The sequence below is a fragment of the Narcine bancroftii genome, chromosome 7 (genome assembly GCF_036971445.1).
Source record: "Narcine bancroftii isolate sNarBan1 chromosome 7, sNarBan1.hap1, whole genome shotgun sequence".
NCBI lineage: Eukaryota > Metazoa > Chordata > Chondrichthyes > Torpediniformes > Narcinidae > Narcine > Narcine bancroftii.
The window spans coordinates 2,476,408-2,502,736 of NC_091475.1; the positions used below are offsets into that span (position 1 = coordinate 2,476,408).

Below are 26,329 nucleotides of genomic sequence, written 5' to 3' on the forward strand. Positions count from 1 at the left end.
GCTAAGATAATTGAATATTTATATTCTTTTGTATTTATTATCTCATGAATTTCAATATACTTTTTTTAATGATGTAATTGTTTGGCTGCAACATGTGAGAATTTTGGTGCAGATGTACATTATATAATATATGACATTATCACAATGAAACATCTGTTAATGCAATAATGATTCTTCCAATTCAGGAATTTGTTAAAATGAATATGAATATCGGGAAAATATTAATGTGTCTGTTGCAACATTGAAATCTGCCTTATCCCAAATGGTACTTTCCTACCGAGACCAATGGAAAATTGCTGCATCACTGCTCACCTCTGCAATATTGTGTGTAAGACAGGCCATCATCAATAATCAATGTGTTTTGTTACGAGCCCAGAGGACTCCAAAACCCAGCAGCAATAGAATTTCACCAAGACAATGGTAACTTAAACAAAAATTGCTTTTAATTTCCTTCAAACATGAAAAGAAGATCAAACTTTAACTTATTACTATTAACATCAGCTAACTTAACCCCAGGAAAGTCCTTCGTTTCACAGTCCAATCATTCATTTCTCTCTTCTCTAAGTTTAAAGGTATCAGGCAATTCTCATACTATGCACAGAATTTAACATTTATGAATTTCACTGGACTCTGGTGCTTAAATTTAAATGGTTGCTGCTAAGGAAGGTTATTCCTGGTTTCATAGAGAGATTTGTTGCACGTTGGACACATACAAACTGATTTCCTCTGATCGGTCACTTCAGCGTCTTGCCAAAGAAACTTGCCCCATCATGGGTTTTCCAAATGATAACCTCTTCTTCCAGCTCACCACAGATTTCCTCTTGTTTCCCTTATTTCAGGAGAAACACTCTTGCCAGCCATTTCCTCTTGTAAGGACTACAAGGGCTTTGAACAGGCTGAACTCAGGACCTGATTTCAAAATGGGGTCTTTCAACAAGCTGCCAGCTTGTCATTTTGCAGCCTCAACTGCTACTGTAGAGTGACCACTCTCTCTCCAAAAAGGGAAATCATCTGTTTCCTTTTTCCTCTCTCTGCTTGTAAAAATCAAATGACTTCTTAAAAGGCTCCAAACCCATTCTTGTCACCATCTTTGAGCCAGGACTTTATTGACCATACACAATAGATCAGCATTCTTTACTGCTTCTGCATAGCCAAACGAAACCTTAATGTCTGGTTTCGGCAAAGCTTTTGCATTTTAAATGAGATGTCTTTTGTGAAGTGTTACTGTTTGTGAAGCGACCTACACTAAACCCCCACAATCTATCTCTATAATCTGCAACAGTTTCAGTACATTTACAGAATACATCTAATGACAGAATCTGTAGGTGAACACGTGCAGTGATGCAATAAGGTCTGTACCACAAACCAATGAAGACACGTTTAAGATTATTCCACAGAGCATCATGGCCACACTGGCAAATTAACATCACCATGATTTTAATTGAACTGGGTGATGAGAACAAAACCTTTGTTCCTCTTGATGTGCTTTGCTACCACCATCAGGGACAGGACATTATTTAAATTAGCAAAAGGTAACATTTAATCTTGGTCAGCAAGCCCAGCAAAACCTGGTGCATGACCTAATGACATTTTCAAGCGAACATTACAAAAGAGATTGAAGAAACTCATTTAAATGAGTGCCTAAACAGAAGTATGGAAATGTTTACTGTAAGATGGAAGCCATTTGGCCCATTGTGAGAGCCAAAATATTGCGCATTTTATGTTGCAAAAAGTGTAGCAGATGCTGGAAATATGAACAGAAGATAATGGAAATATTCAAAGGATCAACATCTGATGGGGGAGAGAGAGAGGCAATGATGGAATTCTGTTTTAACTTCCCAGCTCCTGATCTGTAGCCTTGAATATTAAACACAAATATCCTTCCTTACCACAAATCTTTCTATCTTAAACTTACAGCTGTTTGATTGCTGACCTGCGCCAAGTTCCTTCTGATTGACCATGCTTTGACCTCTCTACCTTAAGACACCTCAATTAATTCATCTATCGACCCCCTTTGAAGCAAGCAGGTCAAGCCCCAGAGTCACTCCACTTGACACCATCATTGTAAATCTTTGCCATATCTTCACAGTCACATCTTTTCTGCACTTTGGTGAAAGAACTATCAACAGTAATCTTGCAATGGCCTCATGTTAGAACATAGAACAGAACAGCACAGTATCAGCTATTTGGCTCAGTATGTGGTATTGTCTAATGTAAATCTATTTCACTCCCTAACACCAACCCCCCCCCCCAACCCCCACCATGGCCAGGGGTGCGGTGCTAATTTTTTTATGTTCTGGAGCTCACCAAAAACGGTGACAAGGAGGAGCTGGAGCGGCCCCATGAGGTGCCTGGATCAGCGCTCCAATGAGCTCTGGCAGCACTGCACCCCTCCCCCTTTCCCTCCATAGGCATAACCCTCTATTTTTTTTCACATATATGTGTCTATCCAGGAGTTTTTTTTAAATGTCCTTACTTTACTGCAATGCTTTCCAGTCACCCAACTATCTCTGTGTAAAAAAAAATCTTATCTCGGACATCTCCCCAAAATTTTCCTTCACTCACCAAAAGCAATGTCCTCTGTTATTAAACACTGCTGCCCTGTGACACAAGGTACTGGTTGTCCACTCCACTTATGCCTCTCATAATCATACACACCTCTATTAAGATGCCTTTCTATCACTCCAAAGAGTAAAGCCTAACTCGCTCACCATTTCTTTATAAAAAATGTTCTCCAATCCAGGCAGCACCCCGGCAAAGCTATAGCCATTATCTAGTACTACGTTTCTGCAGAATAGCCAATATTACAAAAAACTTCTTTCTTGAGCACCTTGCCTATATATCCTGCCATCCTTGTAATCCATGTACTTTAAGATATTCTATCCTGTGCACTACAGAGAATGTCTATTTCCTCTCTTCTCTAGATTGAATGCAATATGCAGTTGTTCCATCCACTACATCTTCATACAGCCTACGAATTTCTTTTAGTCAAACACAACCAACTTTGGTTCTATTGACAAACTTCTTAAATGAGGACGTCATAATCAAGTCCAAATTATTAATATAAACACAAAAAAGCAAAAACATAGTGCCGAGTCACTACTCCACACTGTATTCCAAACAATAAAATTCCCATGAACACTGGCCTTCACCTTTTCTGACTGAGCCAGTTTTTTTAAAATTCAATTTTCAATTCAATTTTTGACTTTCCTGGCCTACTATGTGGGACCTTGATAAGCACCTTGCTAAAATTCATGTGGACCATATGAATGTGCCACTTTTATGGTTTTCTCAATAAAAATAGGTCCTTAAACAAAGTGAGATGAGACCAGTCTCCAAAATCTTTTATAGATCTCCCCTTTGCTTTCCACCATGATACAAACCCCCTCCAATTGGAAGACCTAATTGATTAGTATTTGCTCTAGAGCAGGATGTTTTAATTACACAGTGTACAATTGGTTCAATGTGGGTGCCAAGATTTATCACATTCTGCTGATATGCTGTATACCTACACATGGCAGGTATAACAGTGCAGTTTTGTGGCCTGGTCACATTGATGTGGAGTGATCTGCAGAGGGAGCAAATTAAATAAATGAATGGATATCGAAAGTATCAACATTAAGTTAAATAAGGAAGCCACAGCACAATTTAACAACCAAATCTGCCTTGTGTTGTATGAACTCTGAACACAGGATATAGGCTGGGTGGGGGGGTGGTTTTTTCATAACTGTTACATTGTGTTAAAAAATTTAATAGTTATTAAGTTTGAGAAATATATTAAACAGAATAATCTTTGAAATTGTGAAACAATAAAAGCATTTTTAAACAAAAAAATACAAAATGGAATAAAATCTGTATTAATCAGATATGCTGAATAGAAGGAAACAATTTATGAAGAATACTTACATTGGTGACCATAGGACATAGGAGCAAAAGAGGTCCATTGGGCTTGTTGAATTCACTCCACCATTCTATCATAAGCTAATCCATTCTCCTACTTCTCCCCACAATCTCCCCATAACCTTTGATATCCTGACTATTCAGATACCTTAAATACACCCAACAATCTGGCCTCCACAGCTGCCCATGGCAGCAAATTCCAGATGTTCACCGATCCTTTAACAACTTGGAGAATTATTTCTTGGTTTTTGACAATCGTGATTGTCCAGTGCAACATGCCTAAATAGCGAGCAATAGCATTCACTGTTTTTCCACCTTTGTGCTGTTTAATAACCTTTTGTTTCACTTCCAAATCGATACTTCTCCTTTGCCTCTTGCTGCTGCCATCACTAGCACTGGTCTTGCTGTTTGGGAGCCATGATGGATAGAAGGTACAGTACCTACATACAAGCCTTTGAATACAGGTCTTTATATATAAAAGACATGCAGGAAGTTGCTGAGTACGTCCCGTTCTCCGATCGGGATTTCTGAACTCTATTATAACCTTATGGGACCACGGATGATAGACGCACATGCAGTTGGACGGTGACCCAATGGACGTTAAGTGGCGCATACCCTTATGGTGTTAATTCTGGTCATTTAATTGGAAGGATTATTACCAGGATGTTGGCTGGATTGGAAAATAAGTCTGATGAGGCAAGGTTAGCAAAGCTGGGACTTTTCTTTTTGGCGCGAAGAAGGATGAGATCTACAAGGTTCTGAGAGGCATAGATAAGGTGGAAGAAATAGCAAACACCAGGGGACATATGTACAAAGTGAAGGGAGGAAGGTTTAGGGGAGACACCAGGGTGTTTTTTTTAAAAAAACACAACAAGAGTTGTGGATAGCTGGAATGCCTTGACAAGGATGGTGATGGAGGCTGAGTGAAACATTAGGGGCATTTAAGAGACTCTTAGAAGAGCACTTGGATGAAAGAAAAATAGAGGGTTACAAAGTAGGAAACATTTTGTATTTTTTTTGGTAGGAATATATAGGTTGGCACATCATCAAGGGTCGAAAGGCCTGCACTGCGCTGCCTTGTTCTACGTTCTAATACATCCCATGATCTCTGGTTGTTCATTCTTCCCCCTTCACAATATTCTGCAACTGCACACACATATGGACCCAAGCACCCAGGAGGCCACACACTATCCTGGAGCTCTCCTATCTGTTCCCTTATTGAGTCCCCTTTGACTATTTATTGTCTGACTTCATCTTTCCCTCCTGAGGCTCAGAGTCAACCACAATGCTATTGGCCTGGTCAGCATTCCCCCACCCCACCCCAGCAGTATCCAAAGTGGTATACTTGTTGTTTGGTTGAATGGCCACAGAGGTGCTGTGCACTGACTGTCTATTCCCCTTCTTTCTCCTAACAGTCACCCAGTAACCCATCTCTTACCTCTAAGGTGGAGCTGTTTCCTTATAGCTTCTATCATGCCCTCTGCCTCTCAACTGATCTAAAGTACATCCAGCTCCAGTTTCCTATCACTGCTGTAAGGAGCTGCAGCTAGTGAGTTGGAGAGAAGCCATTATTTTTAAATTGCATGAATGTCCCTGGACCCAGAAGGGGGGTGGTCAGAAAAACAAGAGGACAGTTGAATGGAACTTTGTCTTTTTGCACAGCTTAGCTCTAAAATCCCCTGAATACTTTAAAATTTTTCTCAATAGAGCAATGAATTGCTATTAGAGCTCCCTGATGAGGACTTTAATTGATGAATTGTAAATTATTACGTGCATAGCATAGTGTGCCACATAGCCTACACCTGTAGCTGACAGAGAGAACTGACCAATCAAATTCACTATTGTATTGAATACAGCTTTTTTTCCAAACAAGCTTTCATTTTAGCTTTTAAAACAGCAAACAACACCCTACAGCACAATTCAGGACACAGGATGTCACAAAACTCCTTGGAATCTGTAGAATTTATAGGCAAAAAATATAAGGAAATATTCCTGAACGCCATGGATTACAGGATACATCTCATGATACACCTTTGCATCAACACACTTCTGGAAAAATATCTGTGTCATGTAGAAGGTAGATTTACCAGGATCAATACACCAGAGTCACGTAAATTGGAATTGTCCATCTCAGAGTAAAGATGTTAATGAGGAACTAAATAGAGCTTTCAAAATTGAGAGGCCATGGTAAAGTAGGGGAAAAAAAACACTGATGCCTCTATTAAGTGGGTGATAAACACCCAAGTTTAAAATAATTGGGCTATTCGAAGGGAATGAGAATTCCCTTCAATCTACCACCTCCAAACAACATGCAACATGAGAGGTCAGATAAAATAGATGTGAAATTAATTCACCTCATCTCATATAATTGGATAAACTTCCTAACATCTAATTTCAAGGGTTATAGGAGAGTTGCATTGCATTGAATAGCTCCTTCAAGTGTACATATAAATAGAGTACAATTATACAATGGGCAATGCCCCTCAACTCTTCCTCCATTATACTGATGACTACATCAATGCTGCGTCATGCACCTGTGATGAGCTTGTCAACTCCATTCACTCTGCTGCCAACTTTCACCCCGACTTCAAATTCACGTGGTCCTTATCCAGCAACACACTCCCCTCTTTTGATTTCTGTCTCCATCTCAGGAGACAAGCTTTCCAGTCATTTTTTTAAACAAACCCACCAAGTCCCACAACTACTTTGACGACACTTCTTCACACCCAGTCCTCTGCAAGGATTCAATTCCTTTCTCTCAATTTCTCAGTCTCCATTGTTTATGTTCTCAAGATGAGGTCTTCCAGTCCTGATCATCCAAAATGTCTTCCTTCTTCCAAACACGTGGCTTTCCCTCCACCACCATCATCTCAGCCCTTACCCTCATCTCCTCCATTTCCCACTCATATGCCTTGACCCCCTTTGCCCCCCCAGGCGCAACAAAAAAAAGATCGCGCTTATCCTCACTTATCACCTCACTAGCCTCAGCATCAAACTCCATAATTTATGCCACCTACAACATGATCCCACCTCCAGACACATCTTCCCCTCTCCGCCTTCTGTAGGGATCACTCCCTCTGTGACTCGCTTGTCCACTCATTCCTTCCTATTAATCGCTCCCTTGGCACCATCCCCTGCGACCGCAGGAAGTGCCACACTTGAGCCCACAGCTCCTTCTCACCACCATTCAGGGCCCAAAAGAGTTCTTCCAAGTGAAGCAACACTTCACTTATATATCAACAGGAGTCAACTACTGCATCCAGTGCTCCTATTGTGGCCTTCTCTACATCAGAGAGACTAGACGCAGACTGGGAGATCACTTTGCTGAGCACCTTTGTTCTGTCTGCATCAGTGTCAGGGATCACCCAATGGCTATCCATATCAATTCTACACACCAGTCCATGGCCTCAGGTACTGTCAAACCAAGACCACCCGTAAATTGGAGGAGCAATACCTAATTTTCCATCTGGGCACTCTCCAGCTGGATGGTGTTACATCAATTTCTCTGGTTTCTGCTAGCCTACTCCCAATTCTCCCCCTCTTCCCATCCTCCTTCTCTTCCCCATCCTCCTTCTCTTCCCCATCCTCCTTCTCTTCCCTATCCTCCTTCTCTTCCCCATCCTCCTTCTCTTCCCCATCCTCCACATTCTCCCTCTCTTCCTCATTCTTCCTCATTCTCCCTCTCTTCCCCATCTTTCTTCCAGCTCTCCACCCCCTTCCATCTCCATTCACAGAGCCATCCTCCCTCCCTCTACTTGCTGCTGTGCTCTTCCTCTCTCCCTTAACCACCTATTACCTCCTACCTGTGGGACTGTGCTCCTCCCACTGCCCCGCCCGCCACCATTTTCTTTGGTGCATGCCAACATTTTGTCCATACCTCGATGAATAACTCAAGTCTGAAACGTTAGGTTTCTCCAGCATTGAGTATTTGGTTCAAACACTGTCTGCAAACTTTTGTGTTTTAATCCTAATTATACAATGAGCAAATCCAAATATCCCATTTATCTTTATTAATATCAGCTGATATATTCACTTAAAAGTGTAGCTAAGAAAGACTGTAAAACTGCACCATTATTGTAAAATTCGCAGTATAAAATTTACCATTAACTAGTTCACCCTCATCTCATTGTTTTATGTAGTCTTGGTAGAAACAGAGTGCAACTTTACGACGTTGAAATTATGTAAATAAAATACAACAATAAAAATATATATCAAGACACATTGGAATCTGAACAATTGGATTTTAAATTTCTGATGAGACTATTTTTCAAATGAAATCTACTTTGAATAAACAGACATTCACCAACCATGGTTCTTGAGATAAAGCAGCAAATTTGTAAACCAGAAACATTTATGGAAGGTCAATGCAAATGCAGGAAAACCTGATTATTCTAAACTTCAATGGTTTCAGAATTCTAATTATGCATTTTTTTGCTAGTTTCACCCAAGATTATCATTCTATTTAGCATCGTTTAATTTTCATTTTAATATGCATTATAACCATGTAACAATTACAGCGCGGAAACAGGCCATCTCGACCCTTCTAGCCCACACGGAACCAAATCCTCTCCTCCAGTCCCACCTACCTGCATCCTGCCCATAACCCTCCATTCCCCACCCATCCACATACCTATCCTATTTTTATGTAAATGACAAAATGGACCGTTGCCACTAGTGCTCCCGGAAGCTCATTCCATACAGCCACCACTCTCTGTGAAGAAGTTCCCCCCTCATGTTACTTCTAAACATGGAGCTAAGATGAGAATTTTTTTTACAAAACACTGGAATCCTCAAAACGATAACCCTCTATATGCATTCTCTTTCATATTTTCTCAGGAAATACTTGAACGGTGAAGAATCTCATCAACTAATGATGTTGATGTATGGAATGATGTGCTCAATGATACACACCTGACACTGCGGAAGCATTCGTTGGAGTTGAAGCAGGAGCCTGATTCCGAATGTGAGGAGGGATAAGGATTGTTGCCAGTGTTGGGTTACTTGACAGTTCTGTTAACACAGATAAGTGGTTATTGCATTTTATTCACCAGGTTCCTTTCACAACAGATATAGATCGATCTATTTATTGTCCTGTAATAAAACAGGCTGGGTGGGTCACGTCTCCAGAATGGAGGACCATCGCCTTCCCAAGATCGTGTTATATGGCGAGCTCTCCACTGGCCACCGAGACAGAGGTGCACCAAAGAAGAGGTACAAGGACTGCCTAAAGAAATCTCTTGGTGCCTTCCCCATTGACCACCGCCAGTGGGCTGATATCGCCTCAAACTGTGCATCTTGGCGCCTCACAGTTCGGCGGGCAGCAACCTCCTTTGAAGAAGACCGCAGAGCCCACCTCACTGACAAAAGGCAAAGGAGGAAAAACCCAACACCCAACCCCAACCAACCAATTTTCCCTTGCAACCGCTGCAACCGTGTCTGCCTGTCCCGCATCGGACTCGTCAGCCACAAACGGGCCTGCAGCTGACGTGGACATTTACCCCTCCATAAATCTTCGTCCGCGAAACCAAGCCAAAGAAGAAGGAATAAAACAGAAATGCAATATTAGACAAAATTGCCTTTATTCTGCCATGAGACAGAGAAAGATTCACCATTAGCACCTTACAGCCAGAGAAAGAGGAAAAGTCCCTAGCAGCTGCAGCCTGCGTAGGTGAGTTCCTTGCCCACAAGTTGCCAACAGCTCGCTGCTTGTGTGTGTCCTTTGGCTGCAGAGCCCTCCCGCTGGACCACCACCATGGTCACCTCCTTAGGGTCGTCTCCTCTGCTTCTCCTTCTTAACAGAGTTTTCTCTTGTTAATGGTGCCCTGCAACCGTCCACTGCTCCCCTGGAGTCAGCAACCCTTGAGGCTGTAGCCGAATACAGGTGCCACCATCTTGGGTCTAGATCCCATGGTCGCAGGATTTTAAAATATCACTGGCCCCTTTAACAGGCCATTTAAAGCCTGTACAGAGCCGTCAGTAGGACTGGGTGGAAGCCCTGACTGGGCTTCGTGTTGAACAGTTCAGTAATTATGATACAATTAAAATTAACGAGAAAACTGAGTTGGCGACAATTGATTTCATTTTAAGAGTTTCATGAAAAGGATCATCAGAAAAAGACTGAAAATGAAAATCATTTGCTGAGTGTTTCCTGTATTTTCTGTTTTAGCGCCAGAAAAAAAAATCTCGATTAAGATATTTCTTTCTTTGGTTAAGTCAGCCCGAGTTCCATTTCACTTTTTCTAGTACATTAGGCTGATGGACCATGCAACTGTCTGCATCGATAGGACTAAGGTTCCTGGGATTCCACAATAGCACAGGCCATCTCTTGAAGTTGGCTCATCAAGGCAACCATGAAGACAGCACACAGATTCCTCTCCTTTCTATGTCTGAGGACATTTTGCACACTGTTGAATACTCTCTCAAAACAGGTGAACTATGGAAATTATATTGGCTGGTTGCATCACAGCCTGCGTTGGTATTACAAATGCCCAGAAACACAAAAGGCTGCAGAAATGAGCAAACATAGCCTTGTTCATCAAACTCCCATCCACTGAAGAATCTGTGTGAAGCACTGTCTCATAAAAGTTCACATCTCTCCTGTCACAACCTCTTCTCATTGCTACCTTCGGGAAGAAGGTAGAGAAGCCTGAAGTTTTGTGTCTCTGGATTCAAGAACAGCATTTTCCAACTGGTTCCAGGCTCTTGAACATCCACTTATTACCTTAATTATAAACTTCTCCTATTCCACAAAAAGCTCTGTCTACACTATTGAAATGCCACTTTCCTTGCACTGTAATTGTGAATATTATCTGCTTTTTATACTTATTGTCTCCTTTTCTGTACAGTAATTTAATGCATACTTCTTTTTCTTCTTCTTTGGCTTGGCTTCGCGGACGAAGATTTATGGAGGGGGTAAAGGTCCACGTCAGCTGCAGGCTCGTTTGTGGCTGACAAGTCCGATGCGGGACAGGCAGACACGGTTGCAGCGGTTGCAGGGGAAAATTGGTGGGTTGGGGGTGGGTGTTGGGTTTTTCCTCCTTTGCCTTTTGTCAGTGAGGTGGGCTCTGCGGTCTTCTTCAAAGGAGGTTGCTGCCCGCCGAACTGTGAGGCGCCAAGATGCACAGTTTGAGGCGATATCAGCCCACTGGCGGTGGTCAATGGGGCAGGCACCAAGAGATTTCTTTAGGCAGTCCTTGTACCTCTTCTTTGGTGCACCTCTGTCACGGTGGCCAGTGGAGAGCTCGCCATATAACACGATCTTGGGAAGGCGACGGTCCTCCATTCTGGAGACGTGACCCACCCAGCGCAGCTGGATCTTCAGCAGCGTGGACTCGATGCTGTCGACCTCTGCCATCTCGAGTACTTCGACGTTAGGGATGAAGGCGCTCCAATGAATGTTGAGGATGGAGCGGAGACAACGCTGGTGGAAGCGTTCTAGGAGCCGTAGGTGATGCCGGTAGAGGACCCATGATTCGGAGCCGAACAGGAGTGTGGGTATGACAACGGCTCTGTACACGCTTATCTTTGTGAGGTTTTTCAGTTGGTTGTTTTTCCAGACTCTTTTGTGTAGTCTTCCAAAGGCGCTATTTGCCTTGGCGAGTCTGTTGTCTATCTCGTTGTCGATCCTTGCATCTGATAATATGGTGCAGCCGAGATAGGTAAACTGGTTGACCGTTTTGAGTTTTGTGTGCCCGATGGAGATGTGGGGGGGCTGGTAGTCATGGTGGGGAGCTGGCTGATGGAGGACCTCAGTTTTCTTCAGGCTGACATCCGGGCCAAACATTTTGGCAGTTTCCGCAAAACAGGACGTCAAGCGCTGAAGAGCTGGCTCTGAATGGGCAACTAAAGCGGCATCGTCTGCAAAGAGTAGTTCGCGGACAAGTTTCTCTTGTGTCTTGGTGTGAGCTTGCAGGCGCCTCAGATTGAAGAGACTGCCATCCGTGCGGTACCGGACGTAAACAGCGTCTTCATTGTTGAGGTCTTTCATGGCTTGGTTCAGCATCATGCTGAAGAAGATTGAAAAGAGGGTTGGTGCGAGAACACAGCCTTGCTTCACGCCATTGTTAATGGAGAAGGGTTCGGAGAGCTCACTGCTGTATCTGACCCGACCTTGTTGGTTTTCGTGCAGTTGGATAACCATGTTGAGGAACTTTGGGGGGCATCCGATGCGCTCTAGTATTTGCCAAAGCCCTTTCCTGCTCACGGTGTTGAAGGCTTTGGTGAGGTCAACAAAGGTGATGTAGAGTCCTTTATTTTGTTCTCTGCACTTTTCTTGGAGCTGTCTGAGGGCAAAGACCATGTCTGTTTGCGCGAAAGCCGCACTGTGATTCTGGGAGAATATTCTCGGCGAAACTAGGTATTATTCTATTTAGGAGAATCCTAGCGAAGATTTTGCCTGCAATGGAGAGCAGCGTGATTCCCCTGTAGTTTGAGCAGTCTGATTTCTCGCCTTTGTTTTTGTACAGGGTGATGATGGTGGCATCACGAAAGTCCTGAGGCAGTTTTCCTTGGTCCCAACAAAGCTTGAAAAACTCATGCAGTTTGACATGCTATATACTTTACAAAGTACCTGCTTGGCTGCAGCAACAATTGGGAGCATGTATACATGGTACTTGTGTGCATGACATTAAACTCATCATCATCCTGCCAGTAACCTCAAATGCCTTTTAGACATTGCAGCTGTATCCACCTCCAACATTTCATCTGGCAGTTTGTTCCAGATAACTACTATTCTGAGAGGAAAAACCTGTCCATCAGATCTCCATTAGATTTCTCAACTTAAACATGTGCCTTTTAGCACAAGTAAAGGGGACCAACTTTGATGAGCAACTTGATTAGCATGGACAATTTGGAACAAAGGGTTGGTTTTAAATGCTCTATGACTATGAACCTTAGGAATACAGCCAGCATTGAGGACAGGTTTGTTCTTGTAGCCACCTCAACTTAGTTACCTTAATGTTCACCACTTCACAGATTGACATAACTAGAGTGTAGACCTTTGATCTGATCCATTAGCTGTTAACCAAGCACCAAGTCCTGTGTTACAGGTTCACCAAATTGGCACTTTATTTTTGTGTAATTGATGCTGCACCTGACATTCCCTTCACTATTCACTAAAACCTCTTGATCTCCTGCCTCGATTGTAATAGTAAAGTGACTGATTTGATTATGTACGAGGTTACATTCTGCTTTGGTTTAAGATTCACTGTGCTTCATACATGACAAGTTTTGAGCTGACAATCTGTTGAGTATACACCATTTAGTGTAACAGAAGTGCAAGCCACCACAGAGCGATGCAGACAAAGAGGGGATGCCTGCATTGTCCACCACAATGATCAGGATATCATGAGAGGGAGACCACCAAACCCATGTAATCTGTCAATAGACATGGTGGAGGCATTGTCAATTTCCAGCAATGGCCTGAATTCATCAGGCATGGAGCCCCTCTTCTCAGAACTGAATGGCACCAACACGAGGGATTTGAGCCTGTGCTCAACCCAAATGGACTTTTTGTTTTTTTAAAAAAACTGGAGAGTATATATACATGGGGTGGCTTGCAGATGTATAAAACAAACTTTTCTGATTTGACTGACAGTTTTTTTTTTAAATTCTCACCTTGAGTAGTGAAATTGAACAGTAATGGTTTCTCACGTCCATTTGGTAATTTGACATTTGGGTCCCGTAATTCATCGAAGAATGTATGTGCACATGCCTCTAGAGGTGTCAGACGGGCGGTTGGTGTATATTCAAGCAGTCGGCTACACAGCGCAATAGCTTCTGGGGGAGTGCGGGGTCGGAAGACCTGTAAAAATTAAAGGGTTTAAACAATAATAAAATAAACAATTTAAAATGTCTGCATATACATTATATCCTTTGATCGCTTGTTCTCCAGTTATCTGATATAACAAATGGCATTCGAATACATGTTTTTATTTAATACAAGTGCAGGACTGAAGGAACACAAAATGCTTCCAAGGCCTTCCCATCTTCTCAATGAATATATGGCACTATCCAGGAAGAGCCAGAGAATTCTGTACATTCTGAACCATTTCACCATCAATAACTTCATCAAAACAAAACAGATTATCCAGGAAATTATTGCAATGTTGCATTGTGCAACAGTTCTGTCAGCATTTGTCCATAACAATGAGCAAATTTCAAAATGTTCTACTGGTTATGAAGTAATTATGAAGATTCGAAATTTTAAATAAATATTGAAGAAAAAAAAGTCACTTAACCAAATGCCATTTGCATCAATTGGATACTTAAATTTTATCATCTTGCTGTAAAAGTATCACAAGTAAAAACCTCAAGAACACTTATCCTATCAGAAAGATATACTATCACCTGATGCAAGGTCAACAACCAGCACAACCAGATCAAGTATTTAATAATCAAACAGTTTTTTTTTAAGTTTTACCTCATCCAAGGTTCTCTGTACCTTTGCTGAAGGCAGAAGCTCATGCACAGACAAAGTTCCAACACTCTGGTCAATGTTTTGTTTAAATACCAAGATAACTTGGAATTTCGTGTTTGACAAGAGGCAGTTAAGACAATTTATCCTTGGTATGTGGAGCACTGAGACCAATTCTGAAAGCCTTTTTGTCAGCCCTTAACTTTTATCAGTTAACAATAGCCTTGAACTTTCTCATCTGTGATCAAGTTCAAAATTATATTTTTTTCAGTGTCACCATGAATTAACTTCTCTATTTGATGGCCTATTCATGTTGTAACTAACCAATTAATTTACATTAAAAATGTCTAGATTAAAACAAGCCTCTGTAGATTCAACAATTTATAAAAATGGTATGGTGTTGGCCAAAGAATTATTATCGTTTAAAATATTGAAGTTTAATTGTGTAATTATAAGTTATGGATATGATCAAGAGTGCAAATATGATCACTAATAAGGAAATTTACCTCACTGTTTGCATTTATTACATTTGCTATAAATGAAAAGTATGCCAGACTGCTTTCACAGTCAATAATTGTAAATAATTGTCCGCTTACTTTATACAAATTCAGGTTTTATCTACCACACAAATCATTTCTGATTACATTGTAAAGTGCTTTATTGATGAGAAGTTTTTCTGGATATCTGAATGTTAAGAAAGATGAAGATCCTTGAGAGTTAGTCAAAAATATATGTTTCTACCACATTCTTCATAAAATCTGCTTTTTTGTTGATTCCACCGTGTAAAATTCAATAGAACAAAAACGTAAATGAGATTGTCATTCAAGGTTTCTACTACTTTTAACTTCAATTTACACACACTACTGGAAAATTAATAATAAAAGCTCAGTTAAATATTTGCATACTTCATCTCCTAACTGGTTGGGAAAGGACCTCACAGAAGATCAACTGCTTTTTCATACCTTTCACAAATGAATCAACAAGTTAGAAGTGGGGCAAAAAACAATGGGGTGTAATTTCTTTTGCATTTGGCACTAATGGATAATGTAATTTCCATCCACTTGCAATTATACATTAAAACTTAGCGAAGTCCAGCTTCTGAGATTCCACTCACCATAATTGTCCTTCAGCTTTCAATTTGCTTAATAACATAGTCACGACATCTCATGCTCTTGTTCCTATTAAAACTGCTAAATTTCTTGGTAATGCAAGAAAACAAATTGGAAGGTTAATATGATGGGTTCCAGTTCATAAAAATTATGATGATTAACCGGCAGAGCTCTTCTTTCTTGATCTACATGCTCAAAACTTGTTGCACCAATGTGCTGGGCTCTTCCTTCCTAAAACTAATTTCAGGATTTTCTTAGTGATCATTTTATCCAGAAGATTCAAAATCAGCTTACAAGTTCAACTGCTGATCTACCAATTTTCTTTTCTATATTATTCACTGCCTTATGCTATAAACAGATTTTGTGAACTCCTCCACTGCAATTGTTAACAAGCTGCCAGTCCCAAATGAGTCAAGAAATCCTTCAATTAAACATCCTGAAATCCAAAATATTTGTCCTGTGCTCCTGCTTCAAATTCTCTATCCCCTTGCTACAGATTCTACCCATTTCATGGCCAATGGTTCAGGCTTAACTGAATTACTATCTTGGCTTCGAAGGTGACCAAGCAAATTTTCCAACACCAAGTCTCAGGAACTGCTTATTTGTCATGTTGTTTCAGCTGCAGGATCCACCGATGGATTTGATTATTTTAACGCTTTACTGGCTGGCTTCATGTGTTCTACTCTGCATAAACTAAAATCTGCACAAAATTCTCTTGCCCTCCTTGAACGTTCACTGAGCCAGACTCATCCATCACCTCGATGCTCTTGGTCCAAAATCCTTAAGTTCATACCCAACTATATTTCTACCCTTCAACACTTGCTTCTTGTGCAGCTCTCTGCTGCTTCTAATACACCAATGGCAGACATGCCGACAGTGGTCTGTGTCTTGAGTTCTGGAATTTCCTACGGTTTCACTAGCCTTTCTTCATATTGCTCCCTTATCTCTCCTAACCAGCTTTTCTTTTGATTTAATGTCAACTAGTTTTCGACCAAAAATCTTATTTTATTAAAGATGCCACAAATACAAATAGCTGTAGTTGATGTTCATCTAAAAAGGAAACATTTGCAGTTCTTGAATTCTGAAGATAGTGGTTTGGGTGTGTGAAAGGCAAGATATGCTATGCATTTGGAGACAGAAATGAGCTAAAGTATGCTCAGTCACAGAATTTTGATCAAAGATTTAACGTTTTCAATTCACAAATACTTTCCTTTATCCTGCTTATTGATTGTGCATAATTTAGTTTTATTCAAAATTAAATTTGGGAAATGCATAGAAAAATGGGAAGCTCAATGTTACAACAGATAACAAAGTAAACCAAAAGAAAAAGAACAACCATACTCAAGGTTCCATATTTTCAAGATGAAAAGATAAATATGAATTTTGATCTCATAAAATTGGGGAGCTGTACGAGAATTGCATTCCGAAATAAATTCAAACTTGATAACAATTTGAAAAATGTATAGATGCAATACAAGATTCCACGAACTTCAGGGCAAAATGATTGTTCACCAGCTACCTCATCCCTTAGTAATAGAACACAATTTGAGTGCCTGTAAACTACAGAGCAAAGACCACATAAAATGTGGCATGAACAGCTCGAGAGACTCCATTAATCTTTCTTATTTAGGTTTCAAAAAATTGGCAATAACAAGATAGAACATCATCTCCAACAATGACTTATGTCTCATGTGCACCTCTGCTTTGATCAATATAACGAGGCAATGAAAAATCAAGATGCCATTTTTAAATTCTGACAAAACAAAGTCACACAGCATTCTTTATGTAGCAAAGATAAAGATACATAACCAATGTTTTGTGCCTGTGGCCTTCATCAAGGTATAAGTAAAAAGTTGGCAGGCTTCTAAATAAAATGGTGGCGGGAGGGGCAGGGAGGAGCTCAAATCCACAGGCAAGAGGTCATACACGGACATGGGTGGGAGGGCACAAGAGAAAAAAAACTGAGGTGGAGGGGGAGGGGATAGCTCTTTGAATGGAGAGGACAGGGGATGGAGAGCTGGCAAGAAATGACACAGGGGATGTAGAAGAGGAGGGGGAGACAAGGGAGTGGCCTTGCAGAAACTCAAGATGTTGATGTTAACATCATCTGGTGGAGAGTGCTCAGATTGAATATTAGGTGTTGCTCCTCCAATTTATGCGTGGCCTCAGTTTAGCAGTGTACGAGACTATGGACAGACACGTCAGCACGGGAGTGGGGTGTAGAATCGAAATGGTTGGTCACTGGGAGATCCCCAACGTTGCTGCGGAAAGAGCATAGGGGCTCAACGAAATGATCTCCCAATCTGCATCTTGACTCTCTGATGTAGAGAAGGACACACCAGGAGCCTTTTCTATTAGATTAATTTATTGTTGTGTACTAATGCAGTTTTTTCATTTTCATCTTTCATTTTAGTTTAGAGATACTGCATCATAACAGGCCTCTCCGGCCCACGAAATGCTCAGCCCAATTACACCCAATTAACCTACCAACCCTGTACTTTGTAATGTGGGGGGAAAGCAGAGCACCAAGGGAAAACCCATGCAGACACAGGGAGAATGTACAAAACTCATTACAGACAGCATTGGATAAGAATCCTGGTTGCTGGGGATTGAAATTGCGTGGCACGAACCTGCCACTCCAGTAAAAACTTTCTTTGCATGTCAAAAGCTACCAAAGATTCAGAATTTTGCTAAAACAGGAAGTACCAAGTTCAAGATTATTATGATCAAATTGTACAAGTACAACCTGATGAAATAACATTTTCTGGTCCTTGGTGCAAAAACAGGCAAACAACCAACCAGAACACACAGAAAGGTAAACAATACATATGCAGTCCATATGTACAGAAATAAAATAAATATTGTTGAATAAATTATAGTCTCAGAATGTTTGTATTAGCAGTCCATTCAGTCGTTCAGCATTCTCATTGCCCGTGGGAAGAAGCTGTTCCTCAGCCTGGTGGTTCTGGCTCTGATCCTCCTGGATCTTTTTCCTGTCAGCAAATGAGACCCCAGTGATTCTCTCTGCTGCTCCTATGACCCTGTGGATTGATCTCCAATCCAATACAGCAACTGTGCAGCACTGTAATGCAGTCAGCTAGGAAGCTCTTGAAGGAGCTCCTGGAGAAAGTTGACAGGATGGTGGCCAGTAACCTTGCTGCCTCAGTCTTCTCAGGAAGTGTAGTCATTATTGTGTCTTCCTGACAAGAGATGAGATGTTGCATCCAGGGTAATTCATTAATTAAGTGAACTCCGAGGAACTTGGTGTGCTCTACTCTCTCCACTACCAAGTAACCAATGTGTAGTGGAGGGTGGTCGTTCCTTGACTACCTGAAGTCCCCAATCATCTCCTTTGTCTTTGCCACAGACTCTTGTTGTTATTATACCACCCTATCACAAGGATTTTCACCTCTTCTCTGTAGTACGACTCATGGTTATTGTTAACGAGACCAACAACTGTTGCTTCATCTGCAAACTTGATGACACTGTTGGAGCAGTATGTGATGATGCAATCATGAGTCAGTTGCATGAAAAGGAATAGGCTGAGAACACAGCCCCAAGATACTCCAGTGCTCAGCATGACGGTGCTCGACATTCTGCTGCTGACCTGGAAAGTCTATGGTCTTTCCATTCGGTAGTCCAGAATCCAGTTACTGAAATGGTCCCAGCGAGCTCAGCTTTATCACCAACCACTGGGGAATGATCATATTAAACGCTGAGCTTAAGTTGATGTACAGTAGTCTGCTGTATGAGATGTCATTCTCCAGGTGGGTCAGAATGGATTGGAGGGACAAGGCTACAGCATCATCAGGAATAGTTTTGTCTTGCGCCATATTGAAATAGCTCCAGAGTCTCTGGGAAGTGCTCTTTGATGCATCACCAGACTCTCAAAGCATTTCATAATGGTGGACGCCAGTGCCATGGGGCAGTAGTCATTGAGGCCCATTACTGTTGCCCACTTTGATACTGGGATGATGGTGAATGTTGATCTTGAAACCCGCGAGAATCATAGACTGCTGCAGTGAGGTATTGAAGATGCCCGTAAGGGCCTCCGTCAGTTGGTCTACTGCCCGCTGCCTAGTGTGGGTTCCCTTTGGATAGGGTTCTCCTAAATTCGGCTGAAAATATGCTGGGGACCCATTCACTGGGGTACATTGGGCTTTCTTCAACATCAGTATGTTTTTCCTCATCGAAACATACATAAAAGATGATCAGACTGTTGAAAGGAAAGTGTCGTTATCTTTAACTTGCAAGGTTGACTTGTGATCTGTAATGGTCTTGATCCCTTGCTACATGCGCACCAAGCCAATGGTGTCACACAGCTGTTTATGGATCTTCTGTGTGTACCCATGCTTTGCCTTCCAGATTATACAGGATAGTTCACTAGATAGCTTAGTGCCATCTTCTCCCCATCCAGCATCACAAGGTCTTACAAGTCCCTGAACTCTGCCTCCAACTATGGGTTTTAGTTAGCCCTGGTTGTGAAGCATTGGATCTCTGGGACATTGCAATGCACTTGTTCATGAATCTAGCCATGAGCTTGTGTACTCCTCGATGTTTATACGACTGTGGCAGATGGCTGCCTCCCTGAAGCAGCTCCAGTCCGTGGTCTCAAAGCAGTTCAATAACACTGCTGTGGCCCCACCCTGGCCATGTCCTGATCTCCCTGCGAACTGGCTTAGTTTATTTTGTCAGTGATCTGTATGTTGGGGTTATCAGAATGGATATGCTATCAGAGTATCCAAGGTGGGAGCAAGGGGAAACCCTATACGCACCAGGGACATTGGTGCACAGTCGATCCAGGGCGTTCTCTCCTCTGGTGGGGAAGATGACATGGTGTTGAAACCATGGTAAGACAGTTTTCAGGTTGGCGTGGTTGAAGTTGCCCGGTACAACCATGGAACTGTCAGGATGGGATGCCTGGGCTTCAGAGATGGCATTGTAAATCTCATACATGGCTTCACCCTCATTAGCTGAAGATGGAATTTTGTGGCAATCAGCACGGCCGCAAATTCCCTAAGCAAGTAGATGAGCTTGCATTTCACCAATAAGTACACTACTTCTGCTGAGCAGAAAGTTTTGACAAGACATTTATGCACCAGTTCTCACTGATACAAATGCACAGTCTCCCTCCCCAAATCTTGCCAGAAGCTGCAGAGTCTCTGTCTACCCTGTAGGAGATAAAGCCATCAAGCTGGATTGCTGTGTCTGGAATGGAGTCCTGTAATCACCGGAGCACAGCAGTTCTTTCTGGTTCGGATGCAACCTCAGGTAATCAATTTATTTCTCCAGTGATCTTACATTTGTAAGATCATTGGGAGCGCAGGTCTGAAGGGGTCAATTCTCAGTCTAACCCTGATGCCAGCCTGCTTGCCCATGTTTCTGCCTTCTCGCTCAGTCTTCCACGGCTCCAACCATCTCCCTCAAGTCTCCAGTTTGTTGCAGATTTTGTTTCCTGCTTCAGTAGGTCAAAACCCTCAGCAATTCAATCCACTAACCTGAAAGTCTGATTCATATTTCTTAGTTTTACGAGGGCTTCACAATCATAGACTACATAATAGGTCAGGGATTTCATCGTTGTAAGGATCTGAAGTGGCCGCTGCAACCTCGTGCATTGACATTTTTTAAAATGAAGGAAGGATGGCACCTTTAGAAACGATCACGCTGCTTCCTCCAAAGAAGTCCTGTCCCCAGATAGATTCAGGTGCCTGAAGACCATCATCTTTTGGTTCAAGAACAGTTTCTTTCCAAAGGCTATCAGGCTAACATCACAAAAAGGGCTACCGCACTATTGTAACTCCACTCTTTTTCTATAGTAATTATTAACAATCTTTCATATTTATTTTTTAGATTTAATTTAAGGCATACTTTTGTAATTGTTTTATTATCCTTGACAGGGTACCTGTTCGGCTGTAACCACAATTTTGGTGCATATGTACCTTGGACAATGTATATGACAAACCCTTCACTGTTATCGGATGTGGAGCTCAAGCTGTCTGATATCCATCAGACCTCCTAGACACCTAGCCCTTCTTCCACACTGTTGTCAGTGCTTGTAGCCTATAGGAAGGCTACTTTACATGAAACCTTTGCAATCCCCGGTCCCAAAAGTTGTAGTGGTCAGGTCTCTGGCACTGAGACTGGACACTCAGCTCAGCAAGGAAGGAGGGAAAGTAGGACTGCAGTACCGATAGGGGATTCAATAGTTAGGGGGACAGATAAGAAGTTCTGTGGGAGAGATTGAAAATCCTGGATGGTCTGTTGCCTCCCTGGTGCCAGGATCTACGATATCTCAGATCGAGTTCACAATATTCTCAGGAGGGAGGGTGAGCAGCCTGATGTCGTGGTCCACGTAGGGACCAATGACATGTGTACGAAGGATGAGGAGGTCCTGCAAAGAGAGTTTAAGGAGTTAGGTGGAAAGTTGAAGGACAGTACCTCCAGGGTTGCAGTCTCAGGAGTGCTACCTGTGCCTCGTGTGAGTGAGGCTAGAAATAGGAAGTTAATGCAGCTAAATACATGGCTAAAGAGATGGTGAAGGATGGAGGGCTTCAGGTTTCTGGACATTTGTTCTCTGCTCCAGGGAAGGTGGGACCTGTTCCGACTGGATGGTTTGCACCTGAACTGGAAGGGGAACTAACATCCTAGCAGGTAGGTTCACTAGTGCTCTCCATGGGGGTTTAAACCAGATTGGCAGAAGGGTAGAAACTAGAGTGTTAGAGCAGATAGTGAAGTGAAGGAGGACAAAGGCCATGAGAGGACTGCATGTATTGACAGAAATCTGAGATTTGTACATTACAGATATGGAGAGGGAGATTAATGTAGAAATTCCAGGGGCCCTGGCAGAGATATTTAAAATGTCACTGGCCACGGATGAGGTGACAGAGGATTGGAGGGTAGCTCAATTACAGGCCGTGAGCCTGACATCAGTAGTAGGTAAATTACTGGAGGGCATTCTGAGAGATCTGGACAGCCAAGGGCTGATGAAGGATAGTCAGCATGGCTTTATGCATGGTAGATCATGTTTAATGAATCGTAGAGTTTTTTGAAGAGGATACAAAGAAAGTAGATGAAGGAAAGGCTGTGGATGTTGTCTATATGGTCTCTAGTAAGGCCTTTAACAAGGCCCTACATGGGATGCTAGTTCAGAAGGTTCAGACACTAGGAGAGGTTGTAAACTGGATTTGAAATGGCTGAATGGGAGAATTCAGAGAGTGGTAGTGGACGATTGTTTCTCAGACTGGAGGCATGTATTAGTGGTGTGCCTCAAGGATCAGTGCTGGGACCTTTGTTATTTGTTGTCTATATCCGTGATGTGGATGATAATGTAGTAAATTGGATCAACGGTTTGCTGATGACACTAAGATTGGAGACATTGTGGACAACGAGGAAGGCTTTCAGAGCTTGCAGAGAGATCTGGACCAACTGGAAAAATGGGGAAGGAAATGGCAGATGGAATTTAATGGAGACAAGTGTTAGGTGTTGTATTTTGTAAGGACCAACAAAGGTAGGACATACATAGTAAAAGGTAGGGCACTTAGGTGTGTAGAAGAACAAAGGGATCTGGAATACAGGTACATAATTCCCTGAAAGTGGCGTCACAGGTAGACAGGGAGGTGAAGAAATCTTTTGGTATTTTGGACTTCATAAATCAAAGAGTACAGGAGTTGGGATGTTATAGTGAGGTTGTATCAGACATTGGTGAGGCAAAATTTGAGTATTGTTTGCAGTTCTGGTCACCAAACTACAGGAAGGATACCAGTAAGATTGAAAGAGTGTAGAGAAGATTTACTAGGATGTTGCTGAGTCTTCTGGAGTTGAGTTACAGGGAAAGATTAAAACGGTTAGGACTTTATTCCTTGGAGTGTAGAACAATGAAGGTAGATTTGATAGAGGTTTACAAAATTATGAAAGGTATAGACAAAGTAATTATGAGAAGACTCTTTCCACTTAGATTAGGAGAGATAAATACAAGAGGACATGGCTTTATAGTCGAAGGGTAAAGATTTAGAGGGAACTTTTTTACTCAGAATGGTGGGAGTGTGAAATGAGTTGCCATCTGACGTAAATGCGGGCTCACTTTTAAGTTTTATAATAAACTGGATGGATACATGGATGGGAGAGGTCTGGAGGGTTATGGAATGGTACAGATCAGTGGGACTAGTTGTATGATGCTTTCAACACAGACTAGAAGGGCCAAATGGCCTGTTTTCTGTGCTGTTTTATGGTTCTACCCAGTGGCCTGACAGGAAGTATTTGGCCACTGAGCCCAAGGTAGAGGAGTCTAATCCAGCTCCATTCCTCCAGCACCCCAGTGGGTCTCACAAAGCCTCACCAATAACAAAGTTCCTCTGGCTCAACCCTAGGTGACCTGGTCCATGGCTGCAGATCACTTCTCCAAGTCCTCAGACCTGTCACCTCTTTAGAGGTTGCTGCTACAACCGTCGTCTCCTGACGTAATCGATACTGTACAGGCCTCTATCATAGTTCTAGGTGTGATATTAATCCAAAAATTATTAACTCTATCAAATTGCAAAATGGAAAAATGCAATAGAATAATTATGTTAAAAAATAGTTTGCACGGGATTAAAGTTATTATAACTAGCTGTTCAAAGCCCATATTCTCAAGTGTTGATGAGGTGCAAGGAAATTCACTGCCAGGCACCAAATTCCAAGACATTTTTCACTCAGCAGTGAAAAACAACAAAACATTACTTTCATAAACTGCATGTAAAATGTTTGCACACGATTCAAAATATGCCCAGCAATTGTTTCTAAAGTTCTTTTTATTATAATACTGGTAGATTTTTAAAAATTACTCACAGGAAACCACTAAGTTTAAATATCTGGAAGTCACAATTTATAGTTCAGGAATTAAATGCCAAAACAGTCTAAATTTTACCTTTTCACTGTGTGAAAACTGCACATTGCTTGGCTAAAATGTTATTTCTTTCACATATTAGGCAGAAAATGGAACCCAACTATTTCTGCAGTGGTGCAGGGAAAATATTCTTTTGCTTACCTTAGTCCAAGGATGTGCCTTGATCTGTGGGAATTTGAACTCAGTGTAGTTGGGATTCATCTCTCTGATTTGCTCCCTTGTTGGAGTTCCCAGGACCTGAAAGCAAAAATGTAATCAAGATGCATTATATAATCCGCTGAATTAATGCACAAGAATCCAATCACTTGCAAGTTGATCATAACATATCCTCACTCAAGTACATGACCATAGGCCACCAAGTTGCAAGGATCGAGTTTTAAGTATTCTAAATAATCAATCATTGGTATCACTGCATTCTCTGAAACAAATTCAACCATGTATAAATAGAAACTTCAAGAGTCTGGGATAATCTGTCAACTATCCATGTTCCACCTGGTAAATTCGAACTCAAAAGGTACACAAAGAGTAATTCTAAATAGAAAACTTGGATTTATCTCACAAGGTACAATTAGATAGAGATGTTCAAATAATGAAGGGTATATTCATGGGCATGAAATAAATCATTTAACATCAAGCCAATTAAGAACTTTCATTGGGCTCCAGATGTGTCATGAGAAACAAAGTAATGAATTTCAGATCAAATTATTTCCAATCCACCATTATCAAACTGAACCAGCTTTCATTGGAGTAGTGGAATTGAATACAAGCTAGAGGGGAAAAATGGTAAAGCAGGCTATTTAGAAATTACACAAAGGTTTAAGAAGAGCATATGACATACCTTTATAATTTCTACCAACTGATCAACACCACTGTCACCAGGGAAGATGGGCTGCCCTAGCAATAGCTCTGCTAATACACAGCCCGCTGACCATACATCTGCAAGTGTAAAAAAAAGTCATGCAGTTAATATCCAGAACAGCAAATAGGATTCTTTTTAAAAAATTTGATCTTGCCAAATATATTCATTTCGGAAACACGTCTGCATTTGTACAGATAAATTGACACTTCACTGCTTTTTATAAGATTATTTTCCAGGTGGTTTTGGGATTAAGATACACAAAATTGAATATTAAGCAAAATAGAGTACTACTCCTATAATCTGCTACCCCATTGTTTGAAATTCCAAATAGTTCAGCAACCAGTTCACCAGGACACCATTCACATGCTCACTTTAAACATATTGGGGCCCATTCTCAATCTTACTTTAAACTCACTTTGTTTGCTAAAAAAAGTTATGCTACAACAACATAAAATCAGATGAATTAACAGTATGTTGGTGCATTAGTTAGAGTAAATATCTAGAAAGCTGCCAGTCTAGCACCATAAGAGTTCCAAAGTTCTGGATTATCTGAGTTTTCTTGTAGTTATTTTCTCCTGCAGAAAACAATCACAGATGTGGAATGAATTAATATAAAAAATTAATATAGAACATTGCAGCACATGGATCCACATTCTCAGATTTCTATCTGAAATCAAGGCCCCAGGCAAATTAATTCTAAAATTCTGTTCATTATCTCATCACAAAGACCCACAATTTAGATCCTCATCTGTCGGGTTAATCCTAATGGCTACTTGCCTTGGCTCCATTGCAAAATGAAGCAATATTTCTTTTATTTTAAAGTTATCTTTATTAAGTTTTGTCAGAAAAGAAAACAAATATATAAGTCAATTGCATTGAGACGATTACACATTTAAGATAATAGCATATATTATAGAGACAATAGTACTTGGACTTAAATCCCAATCCAATATGTATTTATAGTTTTATAAGGATTAAAGAAAGAGAAAAAAGGAAAAGAAAGAAGAAAAAAATTCCAACCAAGCTTATAATTCATATTGTAAGTAGAGATAACATCAGGCAACTGCCTCGGGAGATCTGAACAAAGCACACCCAGTACCAACCATCATCACATCTAATTAATCCAATTGTGGAAGTAAGCCACAAATGGACTCCAGGTCCTAATC

At 41.3% G+C, this 26,329-nt stretch overlaps 1 protein-coding gene across 5 annotated transcripts in view; it reads right to left on the minus strand.

Moving 5' to 3' along the window:
- The window catches only part of gsk3ba (glycogen synthase kinase 3 beta, genome duplicate a), a 154,172-nt gene that overhangs the window by 5,939 nt on the left and 121,904 nt on the right, over positions 1 to 26,329 (minus strand). For all 5 annotated transcript variants that reach the window (XM_069888495.1, XM_069888499.1, XM_069888498.1 and 2 more), the window contains 4 exons: positions 25,143 to 25,240; positions 24,446 to 24,541; positions 13,516 to 13,702; positions 8,812 to 8,910 (listed from right to left, as the gene is read on the minus strand). In XM_069888495.1, coding sequence (XP_069744596.1) covers positions 8,812 to 8,910; positions 13,516 to 13,702; positions 24,446 to 24,541; positions 25,143 to 25,240 — 480 coding nt within the window. The remainder of the gene's footprint in view (positions 1 to 8,811; positions 8,911 to 13,515; positions 13,703 to 24,445; positions 24,542 to 25,142; positions 25,241 to 26,329) is intronic.